The sequence below is a fragment of the Netta rufina genome (genome assembly GCF_964035555.1).
Source record: "Netta rufina genome assembly, chromosome: 3".
Taxonomy (NCBI): domain Eukaryota; kingdom Metazoa; phylum Chordata; class Aves; order Anseriformes; family Anatidae; genus Netta; species Netta rufina.
This window is the reverse complement of record NC_140125.1, coordinates 66,844,947-66,866,733: the sequence shown is the minus strand read 5'-3', so window position 1 is coordinate 66,866,733 and position 21,787 is coordinate 66,844,947. Positions and strand designations below refer to the sequence as shown.

Here is a 21,787-nt window from a genome sequence, read left to right as displayed (position 1 = left end):
TATTAAAAAATCTTTGCTTTTGTTTACACCTAATATAAGTCCTCCTAAAAAGCTGGCAGAAAGATGTTTGTTTAAGACTCAGCAGGCTTAGAAGATGAAAAAGCTAATAGTATATGTATGAGATTTCCACTAAGAATTCACAAAAAGAGCAAACACCAGATTTTATTTTTCCAAGGTTAAAAAAACAAGGGAAAAATGCATCACCAAAAAAAAAAAAAAAATCCGTAAAAAATAAACCAGACCCTTCCAGGTCTCCTTTATAAGTAAAAAGCTCAAAAGGGCAAAAAGCCAATCTCATTTTTCTAGTTTGTCAGTTCCCCACCCCTTAAAATGCTAAAATGAGAAATGAAATACATACCAGGCGTCATTTTTAGGAGGTGCTGAGTGTTTACCACTTTCATTTGCTTTAGCTAGAACCCTGAACCATTTAGAAAATGGGCTATCACCCCAGAGCAGCCTGAGGCAAAGAACTGGTAAGACGGAGAGGAAGAGATCTAAGTTCTACATGTAGCACCTTGGCAGAATTGGTAAAACCAGCTGTAGGCCTCTGTGGACCACTTCTCATACTGTGGCTCTCCTTTCATGTTATCTCTGCTTTTTTTTTTCTCTCAATTTTTCCTCCTAGTCAGTCAAAAGACATGATTTATTTTATTTTATTTTATTTTATTTTATTTTATTTTATTTTATTTTATTTTATTTTATTTTATTTTATTTTATTTTATTTTATTTTATTTTATTTTGTTTTATTTTGTTTTATTTTATTTAGTTAATGATCTTTGATATCAGTAGCCCTGCCATTTAATTTTAAATTGTAGTAGTAGAGTTATTGAGGGCAGAGTGTAAGTTTTCCTGGTGACCCTGACTGGAGCTGCACATAGAAGTTTGCAGTTGAAAAACACTGGTGAGTGTTTGAAAACAATCATCATCCAAATTAATGTTTTCCTTTGATTCCTTTATGGAACTGAGCTATACTCAGATAATGTACTTTGAAAACCATGAAATATGTTGACCAGGGAGACCTCCCAAGAGGCTTATTTTATTAACTTTATGGCCCAGCATTCTTTGTGACACAAAGGGAAAAGGTTTAGTGATGAGACTCAGTAGACCAGGTTGATGGTTGGACTTGATGATCTTGAAGGCTTTTTACAATCTAGATGATTCTATGATTCTTTTATTTCAAAAGAACATAGACAAAATGAGCATGGGGAGAATGTGAGCAGTACATACTGACCTCAGCAAACCAGGGTGTTTTGACAGGTTTCCTTAAAAGTTAAAATTATATATAAAAAAAAAAAAAAAGATGTCTTGCAGTAAATTGAATTCAAGAGTACTGGAAACCCTGTGAAAGGCCACAGAGGAATTCATAATATTAATTATTCTCAGAAAGGGGAGAGGTGGAAGGAAAGTCAAGTCCAGAAACACTGCCTCTAATGTTTTCTCTGAGAGACAAGCAAAGTGGAAGTTAAAATGAAAACACAGCATTTCCAAAATTCAGAAGGCACAAAATACATATTATAAATATTGCTTCTTTTCAGCTTGACATCTGTAGGTCAACACACCTGCAGTCAAAGTATTTTATACAATAGTTGAAGTCAATTTTTCCAATGCATGTCTCAGATATTCTAAAGCTTCTCTCAACCTGACCCACTGAACTCCTTTGGCACCCTGCTATTCCTCAAGCACTGTGGTGAACATCTTCTGTTTGTGAGTGAGCAGAGATGGATAGAATCCAGATGTGGTCCATGCGGACACCACAGCTTTAACTCATGCTTGAAGTGTATGTATGCACAGATTTCATCATTTAGAAAAAGCCCTGAAGCTTTTCTATTCTGGGAAAATAGCTCTGCTGTATACATATGTACAATCACTATGCTTAGGTTTCTTCACTAGCACAGGAGTATGTAGAGGGACTGATATAGAATCCATCATTTAAAAAATGGGATTTGTGTGTAATCTAAGAAAAGACCAAGGAAGTTAAATCCTTACCTTAGAATCACACTCAATAGGTTTCTTGCACTCTTCACAGGGGTTGGCAAACAGGTTGTCATAACATGTGACACAATAAGCATTTTCTTCCCTTAATGCATACTTCCTTCCACGAAGAGACTGCAGGCAGTAATGACAGTCTGTCTGATTGCTGGTCATTCTGGTGGGGTTTTCCGGGTGATCTGGAAAGATGGAAAAATCATGTAATTGAATGAATGGCAGTTTGCTTGCCCAAATAATACATACTGCTGCATTACCTGTGAAAGTCAGTATAGGTGTGTTTTAGTCCTTTGCAGTGCTCTGGATTTCTAATTCTGGGCTGTTCTGTAATAAAATGACAGTCTTTAATGACAAATACTATATAGTTTGTTACCTAAATAATGGGGAGCAAGAAAGTTACTTCAGCTTAGTTGACTGGCATTTACAATGATAAGTCAGGTACCTGAAAACGAAGGTTCCTTTGTGTTCTGTATCTACAACTACTGATGTCACGAGCATTATGGATGCTGGATGGTGTGGCATGTTTTATTCAGAAATCAAGGAGTTGAGAGAGAAATGAGAATTCAAAAATTAATCAAACTGTGGAGTTAAAAGGCTGTAAAGAAATGTCAAGCACTTTCTGGTGTTCTCCTGGCTCTCCCTTCTCATTCCTGTCTTTCTGCTCATTCCTGTATTTTCAACGTGTTCCTCCCTACCCAAACCAACCAACCAACAAAACAGAAGGAAGACAAAGGTCTCCAAGCTTTATGACTATTTTTGCATAATCCCAACTGTGCTGCTAATACTTGATGGCAGTGTAGGGTAATAAAAATACCCCTGGGTAGCAAAAAATCAAAATATAAAAAGAAATAAACAAAATAAAATCCAAGCAAAATCATAACTCAAAGCAAGTTTGTCTTGTTGTTATTGGAAAAGATTGTTTTTACTTATACATTTCTGTATTGCCAGATTCCCTGTTGGCAGAGCCAAGACACTGTGAGATAGATGATATTTCTGTGCCAGCCAAGTGCAGGAAATACCACAAATCTATTGAGATCCAATTGTATGAATTTCCCATCCTTCAGTTTTTCAGGCTAAAGAGGCTTGGATAAGTATCCAAACTTTAGCTGCTTATAGTTCAGTTACTGATGAATGTTTTAAGGATTGTGGAGATGCAGACTTTTTTCAGTCATCTTGTTACTGGTTGGATCATCAGCACTTTGCTAAAATTGGGTCTTGATTCCTGGGAATGAAGGACGAAGAATCCAGAAAGTTCCCAGTGAAGCAAACCCAGAAACATCTGCTGGATTCATTGGATTGCACTCTTCATTAAACTCATCAGTGATTGTCACTGCATACAGTGCCAGCAGTCATAAATTTTAGATTGAAAACAACTGGGGAAGGTCTCCTAAAATACTTACATATCAGTGAATTTGGGCAGCTGAAATCTTTTTACGCTGACTAATGGTGCAAGTTAGTTTATCTTAACCAGATGCAAGGCCTGATAGCAAGGAAGAGAAACATATTAGAAACAGGATTTGAGGGATCACTTACCACCACAGAGCTTACATATAATCCACTTAGGAGAAGTCACTCATACTTGTTTGTATATATTCACTAGCTATCTTATACACATGGTTCAGCTTTAAAAAGGCAATTAACTTTTTCTGGGTTTCTGGTTTGTGAGATGTAATCCAAACTGATAGCTTCAACTATGAGAAGGAACAGTTACTGGAGGTCTCCACTGGCACTAATGCATATAACCAGGAATTTATTAATCTATTCCTAGAGGGGCTGTAGTAAGCCTGTGGAAAAAGTGGCAGGGAGAGAGGCTATAATGCTTATCTCAGACCAAAAGTAATGACTTGTTTATTTGGCACAAGCTATGGAAAACTAGTTCCTGTAAATTGAAAATCTTTGGAGTTGAATTGATTTACTGTTTTTTCTGACTGCCCTAAATCTTAGTGCTAGCCAAGACAGAGTGTAGTAAGGAAATCAAATAATCTGTAACTCAGATCAGTGGGAAATATGCTTTCTTAAAAATATTAAAGATGTATTTTACGTGATAACCTTGGGATAATAGTATTTCCTTAAGATCAAAGAGAGCTTTGAGTGTGCAAAGAATAACCAAAGTATGAGTGAAAATGACATCCATCATGCAACACATATAAAAACCAGGCACAGTGCAGTAATTCAGTGCATGATCCATACACAGTTTTCACTAAAACCAAAGTTAAATTTTGCTCATTTTCTTCTATATTGGGAAATTCTTCTAAATTGGTGGTTATAGAGACAGTCAAGAAGGAATGCTTGTGGTTAGCTGGGCTCCGCGTTGAAGGTCATAGGACAGGCTTGAAACTGTGTTTCAGAGGAATTTTATTTATTTATTTATTTATTTATTTTGGGGGAGTTAGAATCATGGAATGGTTTGGGTTGGAAGGGACCTTAAAGATCATTTAACTCTAACCCCCCTTGCCATGGGCAGGGTCATCTCTCACCAGACCAGGTTGCTCAGAGCCCCATCCAGCCTGAACACCTCCAGGGATGGAGCATCCACAGCTTCTCTGGGCAACCTTTGTCAGTGCCTCACCACTCTCGTAGTAATGAATTTGTTTATCATATCTGATCTAAATCTCTCCTCTTTTAGTTTAAAGCATTATCCTTTGTCGTATCACTGCACTCCCTCCCCAGCTTTCCTGTAGACCCTCTGTAGTTACCGGAATGCCGCAACGAGGTCTCCCCAGAGCCTTCTCTTCTCCAGGCTGAACAGCCTCAACTCCCTCATCCTGTCTTCATAGGAGAGGTGTTCCAGCCCCTTGATCATCCTCATGGCCCTTCTCTGGACTCGTTCTAATACATCCATGTCCTTCTTGTGCTGGGGGCCCCAGAGCTGAACCTAGTTCTCCAGGTGGGGTCTTATGAGGGCACAGCAGAGGGGGAGAATCACCTCCCTTGTCCTGCTGGCCACAAATCACCTCCCTTGTCCTGCTGGCCATGCTGCTTTTGATGCAGCCCAGGATTCGTTTGACTTTCTGGGCTGCAAGAGCACACTGATGGAATTATGTCAGAGTTATGAACTAGTTAGTTATGAAATGCCTCTGAGGATAACCCTGACCAGACTACCTTCCTGATTTCCTCTCTGCTGAATCAGTTCCTCAGCTTCGTAACAGTTTCACCTCAGCCTACAAGTGGTGATGATAAAATCCTAACAGGACAAATATGATGAACTTATCTATCAGTTATAGTGGGTTGTGTTGCACAAAGCTCATCAAAAAATAGCTTCAGATATCTGCAGATACATCTCTTTTGGTGCTGTTGTTGTTTTTCGTAATGAATGGCAATAGGTTTTAACGTTATTGAAACCTCTCTATACTGAACTATTTTGTTCAAAATGTGGCTCTCTTGATTTTCTTCCCCACCACCCCAGGCCAATCTATTTCAGGAAGCCCAGGTTATGCGTTTGCACAAGATGCACTATTCTAATAGCTAACAACTTCCAAATCTGTAAAGTCCTCCTTAAAACCTATATGGGTATGCTAACAAAGTCCTATTACTCTTGTTTTATAGATGACAGTGGTTGCTGAAGAACATAAAAAGAGTATCCCCAAGACCAGATTCAAAGGCAGAGGGTACCCTTAGGCTGCTCCTCAAGTAAAGCCCTCAAGTCTTTGAAAGTTTTCTTCAGAAAGTCTTCAGAGTTTGACCATGATTAAATAAGACCATGTTTGGGTATGAAGCATAGATGGTATGAAAAAGAATTATTATTATTATTTTATTTTTTTTTTTTGTAAATCCTTTGGCAAAGGTCTGGGTAATCTTTGTGAACTGCTTTTACCCTTAGACAATACAATAAAAAAGTGAATCTCGGCTCCCCCAGCCCATTTACCCTTGCTCCAGTAAGTAAATCATGTTACAAGCACCATGTAGTTAAGTAGAATGTTTTTCCTGTGCTTTGATCCTGATCTCTAGAGAAATGTGTTTACTTTAAGTTTGCTGGAAGCTAGACTCCGTGTTTTGAAGGTCGGTTCAGAAATCTCTGGAGGTCTGGTGCTATTCACTCTCATGGAATGAAATGCTGACTCCAGCATTCCAGCTGCTCACTTGCATCCTAAGCACAGGGAGAGACTGCCATTTCTTCATTCCTTGGGAAAAGATGATTTTGTTATCTAGATTGGAGCAAAGCTAAAGTACAGCAGATTTTTGTGTAGATAGTAGGCACAGTCATGCGACGCCATTTGTACTGTTAGGATACTCCTAGGGCTGCACAGAGATGTTGCCAAGGATGTGAGGATATTGCAGCTGATGTCCCTGGGGTCAGATCTGAGAATGCAGCAGCCTCATGGTATAAATTATAAAGCAGCTGAAAATAAAACAACAGAGTTGACTAGTCTGCCTAGTGTTCTAACAGATTAAGCTAGAATTTAGCTACGACAAATTAGGAGAGGGACTTTCTGTAGAGTCGAATGGTTTCTTATAAGATGTAGAGCACTGGAAGTCTTCTAGCACAGAGAGCCATAATAAAATGGTTGCCAAGTCCACCCAAACCTAAATAAATGGTTCCATAAATGTGGAACCATCAGGAAAGGAGTGCTAGTTTTCTCACCGGACCTAAGAAGCACATCCATAATGTTAACATATCTCTTAATTTATTTTAATATTCTCTGTAGATGTGATAATACACCTTAGATTATGTAAGCATAAAAAGCACAAACATTAATCCTACTTAGAAGGGAATGAATATACATATGTATTTACTTATATGCATGCATGTAAAGATGTATCTTCTGCTTTGAGGTGATTTTAATGGATTATTTTTTGATCTAAATAAGGCTGCCATTAAACTACATCATCTTTTTCATTAAGAGCATACCAGAAATGGAACAGGGCTCTCTGTTAGGCTCTAAAACTGTCATGAATAAAGAAAAATGATAGCAAAATAAATTATTGCAACAATGAAGGGTAAGTAAAACAAATCGAATTATTACAAGGGTGACACCCCTGCAAGCTATTCCAGACACACTTTTACTTTCAGTTAAGTACATATTTTCATCTTGGAACATAATTTTGCTTATTCACATGCACTTGCTGATTTAATTTTCCCTTGTGTGTGTGTGTCTGTGTGTGTGTGTAAGCTGCTGGACAATTCATCGCATACTTTTACAAAATACCTTAGTGACTCAAAGTTACAACTGCATTATAAAGCCAACATCATTATGATGAAAAGTACCTAAGAATGCCATTATTTTATAAATGGAAGTTTTCAGCAATGTTCTCCAAGAAACATTTCAGAGATTACAGTTTTTGATTTCTCTGCGTGATTGCTACCCCCTAGAAATTTGCTACTTTATTGTGCTTTTTTAACCCCCTACCCCTCAAAAGGAAAAAAGAACAAAACCAAACCAACCAAAAAAAAAACCAAAAACCACACACACACAAAAAAAATCACAAAAACCAAGGACAATTAAATGGATGTCTTATTTTCAAAACATTTACAACATCCTTGCTTTCTCTCCTCCCTCCCTTAGAGTAACTGCAGTTTTCCTAGTGATACCCTGAAGTTATATTTGAGTGTTCAAAGATACCAGAATATTTGCTCTTCTAAAAATGACTAGAGAAGCAATAGGAACCAGTGACATAAAGCACAAATCAAGTCAAACCGTGTACTTACAGGAAAGTACAGACAGATGTTAACTTTGAACTAGCCGTTTTAGCTCAGTGGTGCAGCACACTGGTTCAGAGTCCAATCCTGAAGGCATTTGAGCAGGTGCAAAGCTCTCACTGACAAAGTCCTGTTTTCAGTAGCCAGGATGGCCATGCTAAGCAGGGCTGTGCTGTATTGACATGACTACAGTGCTTCAAGGTCCACCAGTGACAGTGATGTGGTGGACTGTCTTGGCAAAGCAGCTCATTTAGAGCTTGATCTAATAGTGGCACCATACTGCATTGTACCATGTTCGCACATTCTGTGACCATGAGCAAAAAGGGCAAGAGCTCTGGCTTAACTGGGGGATTGATCACCCCAAGTACTGTGCAATTTTCTCCTTAATTGGTATTGCTGTCTGCTTTGTTTACGCCATGCAAATTCAAACATTGGTGTTAGTCATCTAAATTCTTCCTTCATCCCAGTAGTGCAACATAATTTACTACTTACTTACTCAAACTTCAAGCAAGCACACCAGAGCAGTGAAAACGCCTGGACTAAAGGTGTGCTGTCTTGCAGACATATAAAAATTCTGTTGCAGCAGAGCCATGACTAGCCTGTGTCTCTCAAAGTCTCCTTTCTAGCTACAGTGTGTTGGAATGGCCTTGCTCCAGTGTTGCTACAGCAAGCTGGGTATTTCCTTAAATTCCTCCACAGAACTTTCACCAGCAGCACCCAGCTTGTCCAACACCACTTGTATGTGCTACCAAGGTCAGCCTGAGGGATTTAGTTGGCAAAAGTGAATTTATGTCTTTGTATGTTTCTCTCCTGAAGCATATTCTTCCCCTATTGCGAGCCTTGCTATCAAAGATCAAGAATTACCATCACAGTAAACCCACTGTACAGGGAAATCACAGTAAACCCATTACAGTAAACCCAGTGTACAGAGGTCAGAAATAAGCATATCACATGTAATAGCTGAAAGCTTTTTTCTTTTTTTCTTTTTTTTTTTTTTTTTTTTTAACAAATCAGCATATGAAAGTCTGAGAGTGCAATTCATCTTTTAAAACAAACATTACACCGGATCCCAGCAATTCTAGTCAGAACTGGCACCATTATTGTGAATGCAGAAGGCTCAACTGCTCATCAGTATTGCTGTTCTGTAATGCTGCTCTGTGTTTAAGCTGAGACAAACTGTCTGTGGAGTGCTCGGTATTGATTCAAGTCTCTCTCAGGCTGTTACCCAGGAACACAAATCCTTTCTATCTGCTCAGATTCCTGGGCACTGTCAATATCGTCAACAGCAACCATTCAAGAAAAAAAAGTGAGGTTAATGCCAAGACTTAGATTGCTGCTTTTATTTTTCTGGAATCATTCTCACCCGCACATTTTTTTTTTTTTTTTTACAGGTTTTCACAGTCTGGTACAGCCAGAACTTTCTCCAGTGTGCACTGTGGATCTCAGCGCTTTATGGTTACTGTGAGATTTACAGAAGCCATGAAATGTTTCAGTCAGGTACTGGTATGCCTTTTCATGTAAAATCATGGCAGTATTCTCAGTCATACTGTATATATTTAGCCATAGAACAGGTTTGAGGATTGTATCTGGCACAAAAGGGCCATGTAGAGAAGTATACCCACAGTACCTGGTGAGTTAGATACTTAAAAGACATTTAGATAGTTTAAAATAGATTAGCTTCAACTGCCCAGGCTCAAAAAGCAAAGCAGTCATGAATTTAAGACGTGGATGAAAAATCATTAGTGAATCCTAGGTACAACATTAAAGGAGCAAGTTTAAAGTAATTTAATTAGTGGTGTACTCCAGGAGCCGACACTGGGACCAATAACATCATTAATGACCTGGATGATGGGACAGAGTGCACCCGCAGCAAGTTTGCAGGTGACATAAAACCAGAAGGAGTGGTGGCTACACCAGATGGTCATGCTGCCATCCAGAGGGACCTTGGCAAGCTGGAGAAATGGGCTGCCAGGACTGACATAAAGTTCAACAAGGAGAAATACAATGCCTTGCACCTGGGGAGGAACAACCCCAGGCACCAGCACATGGTGGGGGTCACCATCTGGGAAGCGGCTCTGCAGAAAAGGGCCTGGGAGTCCTGGTAAACAACAAGTTGAACATGAGCCAGTAGTGTGCCTTTGCAGGTAACAACAGCAGCAGCAGCCTGCAGGACATTAAGAATAGCACTGCCAGCAGGTCAGGGGAGGGAATCCTTAATGTCTGCTCAGCAGAGCTGAAGCCACACCTGGAGCACTGCGTCCAGTTCTGGGCTCCCCAATGCAAGAGAGACATGGAAAGAGTCCAGTGAAGTGCCACAAAGATGACTGAGGCACTGGAGCCTGATGACAAAAGGCTGAGAGAGCTGGGACTGTTCAGCGTGGAGAGGAGGAGGCTGAGGGGATGTTCTATAAATGTCTACAAATACCCAAAGGGAGGGCAGAGCCTGGCTCTTTTCAGCGGTGCCCAGTGCCAGGACAAGAGGCAATGGGCATAAATGGAATACAGGAGGTTCCCTCTGAACATCAGAAAACACTATTTCACTGTGATGGTGACAGCACTGGAAGAAGTTTTCCAGGGAAGTTGTGGAATCTCCTTCATTGGAAATGTTCAAAACCCAACATGGTCCTGGTGAAACAGCTTTAAGGGGACCCTGCTTGGAGCAGGGGGATGAGCTACATGTCCCTTCCCACCTCAACTATTCTGTGGCAGAAAATGGAAAGGTTTATCACTGCTGAATGATAAAAGAGGCTGTATGAAACAGTCCACAAAACCTGTGTTCTCTTATAAGCATTTGGGAAGAAGTTGGGTCATTCTCATAACAGAAATAAAGGTGTCCTGTAGGTGACTTGTGATTCCATGTATAAGCCACCCATACATGTAGTCTAAACACAGGAGAAATGTGATTGCTTTCAGCTGGAATATTTACATGCTCAAAGCTGAATGCGTGTTTAGTGCTTTGCTGTCTGTATCCTTGAAGCACAGATTTTGAAAGATATTTCCAAGGATAAGCAAGAAATGGGATTTTAAAAAGTATAGAAGCAATTAGGTTCTTCATTACCATTAATGTTGATGTTTCCTAATATTTCAGATCTGATAAACACAGTCTCTAAATCTTTCTCAATTAAAATACAGTCAGTGGAATTGCACAAATTTGGTTACAGAGGAAACAGCAAATGGAACTAGTGATTCTAAACAATTTCTGTCAAAACAAATAATAATAATAAAACAAACAAACAAACAATCAAACAAACAAACAAAAAAAAAACAGAAACAAAAAACATTTTTCAGTAGATCCAGCATTTCTGCAGGGAAAAATCACTTCCAGCATTCTCAAGTCCCAGCCATGTGTGAAATTAAGAGACTGATATTACTTCATATTGTCACTGAGTGTGAAATGTGATCAACATATCCTTTATCAACCAGCCTGATATTTAGATCTGAGTATGGCCCAAAACCTTGGCCCTTTCTGATGAAAAGGAGTTACTGGCTTGTCTGTGGTATCTGGTTTACCATAGTAAGGAAGATTTTGTTATTGTGGTTGTTGCAGGCAGATGCAAGAAAAAAAACTTCCTTTTTTCACCAGTTTATATTTCAGCTGATGTTAGTACAGACCAGGCTACAGAAGAGATGTGGAGGTCTGGATGCCTTCAGTCACCTTGACTATTTTGACAGCTTGGCTCAGAAGGAAATGTAGGCTGAGCTCCACTGCTCAGCCTCTGCCCTGTATGGTACAATAAGGAATAAAGGACTGACATCTACATTAAACATAGTCCATACTAAAAGTTACGAGGAGAAGCAGATCTAAAAATAATTTTGTGATGCTAAATGACTACAGGGGTACTTATCTTTTTCAGTTCAGCAGGCAAAAATACCCTAAGGAAGATGCAAGAAACCCTACACAAGGTGCCTAGGCAACAACTTGCTCATGAGGAAAGTTTCCTAATCCTTCTCAGAGGTTTAAATTCATGCTCTGAAACCTGAGCATTTATAATCTTCCAAAACCAATATAAATTAAGAGGTTATTGCATAAGGGTATTTTTTTTGGGAAAAAAAAAAAAAAAAGAGTTTTGCAGAAAGCTTATTTGAAAATGCTGTAGCAGTTGTTTTTTTATTATTATTATCTTTTTTAATTTTGATGTATTTTAGTAGCAAATATTTGTGAATAAAAAAAAATTAATGGAAAATATCAATTTGATTTAGAAAAGTAACATTCACAAAAGTGAAATCTGAAAAAGACGTTGGTCTAAAATGAACCTTAAATTCTCCAATGAAAATCTTTTAGTAAAAGCTTACTTTTTGGCTTTTGATAGAGAGTTGAATATTTCACTGGGAGAAACAATTTTATAGCTAGCTGTATATTTTATTCTAGGAAAAAAAAAGATGGGAATCTGAGTTAGAGTCATCTCAGTTTGAGGTAAGAAATTCTGTGGCAAAAAGACATTTGTGCTGGGTGATAGTTTCTTCAATTAAAATGGTGGAAAGGTAGAGAATAACATATTGTACTTGAATGGAAATATTAATGTATTTTCCTTCTATCAACCCACAACCCAGCAAGTAATAAATGTCTTTGAAAGAGAAAAAGGAACATTAATAATTTGGGGTTGAAATAAATGGTCAGGATAAGAACTGAGGTCACAGGTGATCTCTGGCAGTGAATACAAATTCTCCCCAGCTTTTCAACCTGGCTTTTTTCAGTCCCCTTTCCTGCCTCCACTCTCACCTAGAATCCCCTAATTGTTGAAAGTACTTTAAAAGTGCTTGAATAAAAAGAAAATGAAAGTTACAAATGGAGAATTGTATCGAAGTGTTGATCCAAGACTTTTGCCAGTGAATTCATCTGCAGCGTGCAAATGAGAGCAGCACTTCTTACTGAACTCTGCTAGAAGTGGGTCTGCACACCGAAATACCCCACCCAATTCCTGTATACAGTGCAATAAAGCCAAAGGTCCAACAAGAAAATGGCAGCATCTTAGCAATGCATTAACACTACTGGGCAGGAACACATTTACCTGAAAACACAATAAGCTTGTCTTCAGGACAGAAAGCTTTCCTGGGGAAAGCAATAGCTGTAGGCAATGATGCCTGTGCTTCACAGGGAGTGACATGCTTATAAAACAAAGCAGCCTTGTTGCTTACAAGAGGTAACAGAGCTTCGGTAGGCAACATTGATGCTGACTGCAGCCTTCGAGATCTTAATAAGAAATAAGCTACGTCTTTTCTTTGCAGATGTATCAGCTGCAGACTGGATTTCTCCCACTCTCACATTTTAGTTCATGGACAGAAGGGAGGATGGAGAGTGTCATGTCCTGTGAGAACAGGGACACCACATGAATTAAAATCCTTGTGAAAGAATAACGACAATTCCCTACTCACTATAACTTTGTCTAGCTGGGTTCTTTAAAAGCTGGTGACCTACTTTAGGAATGTTTTAAGAAATAAAATGAGCGATAAGAAGAAGATGAGCAACAGCAGCAGATACGTTTTAAAGCAAGCTAAAATTGGAAAGGGTTTTCATTACCTTTTTTTTTTTTTTTTTTTTTTTTAAAAAAAAAAAAGACCTCCTTCCTCCAAAACCAAACATAAAACCCCCAAGTGGTAACAGCATCTGCTGCAGCAGCATAGCCTTTTACTTTTCTCTCCCAACAGTACTGGGCCAATCTGACCTAGTTTTCTGAGGAAAAAATAAACTGAGCTGCAGCGCTTTTGTAATAAAAATATGACACCTTATTGAAATGAAAGAAATCTAAGGATTTCTGATCTCAGCTCTGTTAAAAGATTGTTATGAGTTAGGTAGCATTACAGCTTAGGAAGAGCAAAGGCTACTGGTAAGGAGTATCAGTACATATCTAACTGAGAGAGTTGAGATCCCTACCTCAATTTCATTTTTCCCAGTTATTTATTTATATTTTTAGTCCCAGTGAACAGCCAGTTTTGTTGGGGCTCCATCGGTTTTGGCTGTCACCTTGTTACCAAACTTTACACTGAAAACAAAAATGACCTGGTTCTGCAGGCAGACTCTGGGCTGCTGACTATGATTCAGTCTGTGAAGCCACTGCTGGGCACAGCCTAAGAAATTCCAGCAAAAACAAGCGTAGCATCTGCAGCCTCCCTTCATGTTATGTGGGAGCTGTTGTGGGTGACCATTGAGAAGGAATGGGCAAGGACATTGAGTACAGCCACTAGTAGCCTCACCACAAAGTGAGGACTGCATATGTACTCTGGGCTTTTACTGACAACAATATAATATTGTATTAGTTGTAATGAATAGTTAGCTTGTACTGCTAACTATGTGCATTAGCAGTAACAATCCTCTATAACTGCAAACTCTTTAGAAAGCAGGGATGCAATAAACACAGTCTGGTTAAAATATGTATGCATATGTTGCATCTGCTAGGTGCAAAACCTGAAAGGTGCGATACTCTTTGCATTCTGATGCTTTTGCAGCAACAAATTGTTTATAGAATGTAATTGAGACAGGGGTAAGAAATGTTGCCAGGAAAACACACTGTGGATGGTCTTAAGTAGACTTATTTGACTTCCTCTCTTTCCCCTAAGGGTTACATGAATGTGTGGTTTGTCTTCTCTTAGAAGGGGACCCTTAAAACACTTACATATATATACAACTTAACATAGCCGAGCAATTTCGCTCAATTTATGGATGTTAAATTAGGTGATTTAATATATGCTGGATCAGGTTTTTAACTCCGCATGATAGCACTGGTGCTCTCGTATCTATTGGGCACAATTCACTTACACACTCTGAACATTTGCACCAAGGCTGCAGAAAAAACTAGCGCAATATGGCTGTTTGTGCATTTCACCGAAGATCTGGAATTGTGGCATAGTAACTTCTTGTTTTTATTCTCTGCCCTGTATTTGTTTTAAACATACTGTAAAGCTGGAAAACCAAATAGTTATCTATGCAGATGAATAAAATTCAGGCTGCTGCTCTTAGCATTCTAGGAAAAAAAAAAAAAAGACAAAATATTTGGATCTATGACATTCACTGTAAACCAGCATATTTCATTCCAACACAGTAAAAGGGTAAATGACATTCACTGTAAACCAGCGTATTTCATTCCAAAAGTGTAAATGACTCTCAGTGTAAGAACTCCCTTATGGAAGACAGTTCACTGCAGGCCTTTCAAGGCAGTGAACCCCTTTAGGAGTGGAGTGGCTGATCAAAAGAGCTGGGAGCAGAGATCTGTGACTTCTTGTTCTTCCTTTAGCAGGGAGGAGGAAAAATAAAGGAGTGTTTCTACGACTGAGTATAGATTAATATAAAAATATTTTTTTATATGTGGTTTTGTGAATTAGACATTAACCAGAGTAAAAATATTAACTGAAGATTTCTTGAATCTGGAGCAGTTGAGTAGATAACATCTTGCCAAACAAGATGAGTATCATGGCATCAGCTCTGTTTTAACTTCAGTTCTTATATGATGTGAGCAGCACCACTGACCAGTCCTCAGATATTCTCAGCTCTGGGTTTTGTTCATGCCCTGCCAGTGACTGCAGTACAGTCTTTCTCATGTACCTGAAATCTGCGTGCCTCTTTCTTTACCTGTTCTGCCTACTTAGGAGATAAGGTCTTCAGAATAGTTATGTGACTGGGCATCCTAATATTTCCTTTAAGGCTTAAAATCTCTGTGCTAGACATTAGACATATTTCTTTCTATTTTAACATAGTCTATCCTCCTAAAAGTGGCAATGATTTAAAATTAGACCCAGAAATGAATAGATCTTGGTATTTTGTCTTTATTATGATGTGAGGTTACTGACCTTTCAGTTACTGCTCTGCTGGGAGTTTTGTAATGTCCTGGCATGTGAAAAGGTCCTTTTTAAAAAAAAAAAACAAAAAAACAAAAAACAAATATATATATATATAGGCACTGTGACTTTCACAGTGGATTTCTTTCTGTGATTACAAATACATGCTATCTTAAAGCTGGTTCCAGTGTGGGATTGCCTTACTTTCATTGAAGGAAAATTAAAACTAAAGATTATCTGAACACCTCAGACAGCCAACATTTGACTCAGATGAATTACAAGGAATAAAAACCATCAGTTAATTCTCATACTGCTGGAGGAAACAGTAAGAATGAAGAAATTCCTTTCTAACATTTAGGAACATTTTAAGATCAGGTTATTTAATTCAAGGATATTGTGGAATAATAAGCCCATTGAAACCATTAAAGTCTATTCAAATGATAACATGAAGCCTGATACCTAGCAATAGCAAAGCAACCATCTTAGTGAACCTGGAATGGAAACTACCTGTTTCAATAGGGGATGACGCTCAGAGTCCCTGCCTGGCCAGCTATAGTGGGTGAGGCTGCTCTTGTTCTGAGGGGGGCAGGGTGACAAGAATTAGCAGGAATTGTTAACAAACAAATACAGGTTTGCTAAATTACAATGAAATTGGTAAATGTTTCCAGTAAAAAGTGCAAGACAATGATTAAATACATCTAAAAATTCCATTCCTGCATTAAAAAGACAAAATACCCCCCCCCAACATTTTGAGCTTTTAATTTGAAATGTTTCTCAATGCTCTTCATTTCCAAATTAAACAGACTCTCAGCTCATCGCATTAAACAGTTTTCCTCTAATCTTTTCCTTTTTTTGCATGCAAATAGCACCCCAAACCCAGATACTCAGAAAACTCTAATTATGCCACAATTTCACATTATAATACATAAATGAATCATGTTGTGGTTGAATTAGAAACTTGCAGCGCTCACTTGTGGAAGACTGGGCTCCTGGTTATACATTTATAACCTAATACTGTTCTGGGCTTCTGATAAATAGAATTATAAACTAATACTCTGAAGTATTTTACAGTCTTCCTTTCAAAGATTTCAGAATGATTTTCTAATGATAATAAAGCAATCCCAAAACACAGCTGTGAGATACTTGTCTACAGAAAAGGTTAATGCTTGTCCAAGTAGAGCAACTGGCTTGCTCAAGGTCAGAGCGCAGTCCTGGAGGAGTGGGAAGACAAGCAGCCAGACATTACAGCTTTGCCACTTGGTGGGTCTGCTCATTAGGCTGTGGGCATGGTGCTGACCCAGGGTAGTTAAAAGCACTGGACAAAGGTTGCCAGGTGGTCAGCTTCCAGTGCTACAGGTAAAAGGCATTTCAAACTTAGCTGAAGCAATAAAATGTTCCAGGTGTGAAAATTACAATTGTCCTTAAGGACTCTGAGGTTATGATCAGTATTCTTACACAATTGGTTGAGAGAGTTCCTGGTTATTAAGGCTGTTTCCAGTCAATAAACGTGGTTTTGAACTCATTTTTTCCTCCCTGAAGTAACAAACTCAGTTCGACATATGGGGAACTGAGGCAAAGAATATCTTGCTGAAAGTGGCTCTGGGCTGAGTTGTGGCCTCCCACGTACGTTCTGCCCACAGTTATGCCACGCTGTCACCAGTATCCCTCCTCCTATCAATTCTGTTATCTGCATACAAATACAGGTATAGGAAAATGAGCATTGTTCTGAGTCTTAAGAGCATCTCCAGCAATGAACCAGAGCAGCCTGCTTAGATCCCTTAACCATAATATGTTGAGATGTGCAACAATTTACCAGTACTCATATATGGACCTAGAACAAATTCAAACTCGAAGGCAACCATGACTGAGAAGGAAAGTAACTTACTAGCATGAATGAAGCAAAACCAGAAAAACCCTCTTAGTCTGAGAAAGGGAAAAAAGAAGGGATAGTTGACGTATGCTGTTCAATATCAGAGGAAAACGGGGATATTCACAAAAGCAAACCTAAGCTTACTGAGGCTAATTCACAAGACACTTTTTATAGGTAAAGGAGAGAGAAATTCCTCTCCAGGGTGATTCCTAGCACAAGCTTAATTTAGCCATTATTATAGAGGCAACCAAGGGAAATTAGTGAGCCTTTGTAATAGTTTTGTCCCTCATTGTATCTCTGTTACATAAAATTAAGTCACGGAGTTTTATTAAGTTATTTTTAGGGTGTTAGTTCAGTGTTTTGGAATAACATCAGTGCATTTCTACAAAGCTGCCCTTATTTCATCCCTCTTACATTTTACTGGAAAATATAAGTATATGACATCAGAAGTTCACAGCCTCCTAACTAGAACTGCGCAACATGTTCCCAGAAGAGTGAATTCCTCTGCAGGAGCAGAAATGGAGCATTTCGTCATTCCAACTTCTGAACTTTGGGCTCTGGAGATTTTAATAGAAAAGTTGAGCTGGAAATCATTAATTTTATGAACATCATAGAATTAGACTTAAGACATCATCTTACCTTTAACTGGCAGGGAAACGTGCAGAAAATCTTAGTTTTATTCCCAGATGATCTAAAAGCCTGAAATAAGTTTAGAGCTTGTTTAGTTGTCAGGAGGACCACTCATTTGAACAGGGTCAGGATTTCATCCTCTGAGTTTAGGGTTGAGGTTAGTAAGTATACTGGTTAAGATTTTCACATTTCTTTCTGTCTGTCCATGGTTAGGCAATACTGATTTATTTATTTTTTTTCTTAAAAACTCAAAATTTAAAAAAAGGTATGCAGAAAGCTGTGATTATTGGTATGCGTCCCATAGAATTTACATTTTACCAAGTCAACTTACAATTTACCAAGTCAGCCAAATGCACACACTTAGCAAAATATGATTGCCTGAAAATAACCCGGAGATACCACAGGTCACAATAGATCAGAATCTCTTTCAAGCAGCTTCTGCTTTCATGTTGCTCTAATCTTGCAAGACAATTAGTATGTTATCTTAGGTTTCTACCAGTTACACAACTTTGAATCAGTGACTTTTATGGCACTGCTATCAAATTGCATGACAAAACCATCAGCAATTTCTTATAACACTAATACTTTAGATACATTCTGTTTTGTTCAAATACTCTAGCAATGTCAACCCATCACAGAAATAGAAGAAAAATGGGTGAAAAATATTAAAGAAAAACAACACGGGCATCTGAAATTGATTTTCTAAATAAAAGTCTTTGTGTCCAGCTCCAGATATAAAAACAGAACTTCTGAAAACAGAAACAGTTAAAGAAAATATTTTCAACATTGGTACTATTTAAATATTTTAATTCAGTTCTGATAGTTTCATCCAAATTTAATTTTGACCCAATTATTCAAAAAAAATAAAAAATAAAATTGCCACTGTGAAATCAGGTAACAGTACAATTAATATATGTAGACTAAAAGGAATATTTCCACCCCATTACCCGTATTTATTTTTTAATTCTGTAGTATAGGCCCACATTTCCAGCAAAATTCCAGCAAAATTCCAGCAAGCAGTGGCTTAGCCTTTCAATTCCACTCTCTTCAAATTCCAAACCAAGATTACGTTCATAAAAACATGACAGATTGAAAATAATAATTTATAGAATTGCAAAATACTACTTGATTTCTGTAACAAGTCCAAATATTTCTGTAAATAGCAGCTTGGAAACTGGTTTTACTTCAAAGGAAATGCAAGAACAATCAATATTAGGCGATGATATTATTTGTGACTATAGAAAAAGTGACTTACATGAAAAGGCATTAGTTAGAAAATTTTCTTGCAATAGCAAATAGCTATGAAAGCTTACTAAGAAATGAGAATGAGGATTGAAATGTCATAGGAAACAGCACACTCTTTATGTTGGCTTGTTTTGTGGAGTAAACAAAATTAATCCTCATCTCATTACAAAGGGAACCATAGACAATCTTCCCTTACATTAATGAGTGAGCCAATTCATAAAACAAAAACTATTGCATCTGAAAAAAGTGTGGTATCTCTTTCAGTACACAGAATCATTTTTTTAAATATGTATAGAATTCTGCATAGAATTTAAAGAAGCAGTATCCATGTGAATTAGTAGTTCTGTGTCTTGAAAAAAAATACTTCTGCTTCATTTCTCAAAAAGGTAAGTTAGTTACCTTGTACAGTACCACACCTAAGCATTATCATACAAAGGAATAATGGAAAAGAGCCTCAATACTCACATTTGGTTTTAAGCTGCTTCTCCTGGTAACTTGTGCAGCAAAATGAAGAAGAAATAATTACACGTCTGCACAGAAACAAGCATTCATCAAGTCCAAAAGAAACAGAACACTTTGCCAGAGCTATTTGAGGGTCCCATCAGAATTTGGCTGGATGGAAGAAGGCTGAGGGTCAGTTTGTTTCCCTGAGACCTCATGACATGCAAATAACTAGCTGCCTCACCACTTAATCAAATATTTTTTTTTTTGACATACTCTGTTTACAAATGGCAAATACATACCGTGTAGGAGGTTCTTAAAGGACTGTATTTCAGACAGTTGTCAAAAAGGAAAAAGGCACTTCTGTTAAAAAATTCAAGAGTTAAACCCCCTAATCCCCTAACTGTTCAGCAGAAAATGAAGAGATGGATCATCGTTCATCCCCGGCTATGCTGTGGTCCACGCAGAATGAATCCAACAGCCCTCAGTTGGGCTTGTAATTCAGAAAAGCAGCAGAAAAATCATGATTACTAACGTATGACTGCTGCGTACAGGAAATGGGCGGGGGGGGGAGCAGGGAGAGAGACTTCTCCAATTAAAGGAAAGATTTTTTGGGGACCGAGTTGAATTCCTCTAACACTACTAAAGCAATTTCTGGGCTGGAACAAGTCGCCTCTCCTCCAGCATGCAGGAAGTTGCACATACAGCATTACCATTCGTGGTAGGCACGGCCTCGTCAAGGCTATCCCTCAATATTTCTCAGTTCTGGCCTACCTCAGCTTGCAGTCATCTCTTTTTGTTTGGACACAGGAGGGGCCAGCTAAGTTTTGCAGACAGTCTACTGCATGCACGAAGCACACAGAAGAGCTTGTAAGCAAAGTACTGCATCAGGCTCTATGCAGCACTTTAATCAATTTTAGCCGAAAGTAAGTATATTGTGTCCATTTAAAAGAGGAGGCTCAAGCTAAGCAGAGTGAAAAAAACAAGGATGGGTGCTTGTGGTATGAACTACTATTGACCTCCAGGCAGATTTTTCCACTGCTAAGAGCCAATGCATCTGAATCATTTAGTCTATAATGTCAAGTGGGTGGGACCTGCTTCATATCACAGGCAGAAGAAAGAAGGAAGCATTTAAACGTTAGATGTATTATGTTCTTTGATAAACTGGCAAATCTGGATAATGTGTTCTGGAGGTTATCCTGGGTAGTATCTTGCAATTACGACTGATCATTTGATTGTTATTGCCGAAAATTCATCATTTCTATTTGTGGCTGACTGGTTTCTTAAAACTCTGCACACATTTATTCTGTCTTCCAGTAAAATTGGATTGAACTTTTACCTCCTACTGTACAAACTATAAGCTTTATTTATATTGAGCACTTCAATGCTAATTTTTCAAGCTTGCAATTTTTGTAGATTGGGAAGTTAGGCCTGAATGCATGTCCAAAGGGAGAATCATGAAATTTCCTCTTGCCTTTACTACCAAAAAGAAAAAAACTGAAAATACATTTTTTGATCAAGTACATTTTGAAACCCGCAACTATGAGCAAGACAAAAATATTATCCAAACTGATCTGTCAGAAGACCTAATGACACTTAGTTCCAACACAGAAGGTTCTTTCCAGAAAGCACAAAAAACACAGGAACCTCCTCTAGCCATATCATCTTCCTTAAAACTTCAAAGACCATCCTTTTCATTTTTTTCTAATTGGAGAGATAATTGCTGTGTTAATAGAAGTCTTGCCAGGAGAAGCTCTTAAAAGAAAGTATTTTTTGCCAACAGGTGCAAATTGAATACAACAGAACAAAAATTCTGCTGCTTTTTCATATCACAGTAAGATGATGTCTCATACAGCTCTCACATCCTTTCCTGATCTTCCTGAAATAGAAAGCAGCTTATTTTGTGTGACCCCAGATGCAATCTGTCTTGACCTAGCTTCCTCTTCACGTTGAGGATTTAGGAGTTCATAGACCAAATGATGTTTCTGTTTAAAAATCTCAAATTGCTCTTCCCATCTCACTGTATTAAAAACAAAACAAACAAACAACAACAAAACAACCAAGGTATCATTCCTTGCTTAAATATTTAAGCATTCCTAAAAAAACATTATCAAATTATTTGCTGTTTTCCTGAGAAAACGTCTTCACACTTTACTGAATATGCTACTATTTGGGCCAGCAGAGAGAAGGATTCCTGTTCTCACAAG

The 21,787-nt window shown here is 38.2% G+C and overlaps 1 protein-coding gene across 1 annotated transcript in view; it reads right to left on the bottom strand.

Annotated features, from left to right (window-relative positions):
• Positions 1-19,957, bottom strand: part of FHL5 (four and a half LIM domains 5) — a 28,913-nt gene extending 8,956 nt beyond the window's left edge. Inside the window, exons 1-2 of the mRNA XM_084284987.1 lie at positions 19,883-19,957; positions 1,987-2,168 (exon numbers count right to left, since the gene is read on the bottom strand). Of these exons, the coding sequence (XP_084141113.1) occupies positions 1,987-2,145 (159 nt within the window). The 5' untranslated portion in view covers positions 2,146-2,168; positions 19,883-19,957. The remainder of the gene's footprint in view (positions 1-1,986; positions 2,169-19,882) is intronic.
• Between the last annotated feature and the right edge of the window lie 1,830 nt (positions 19,958-21,787).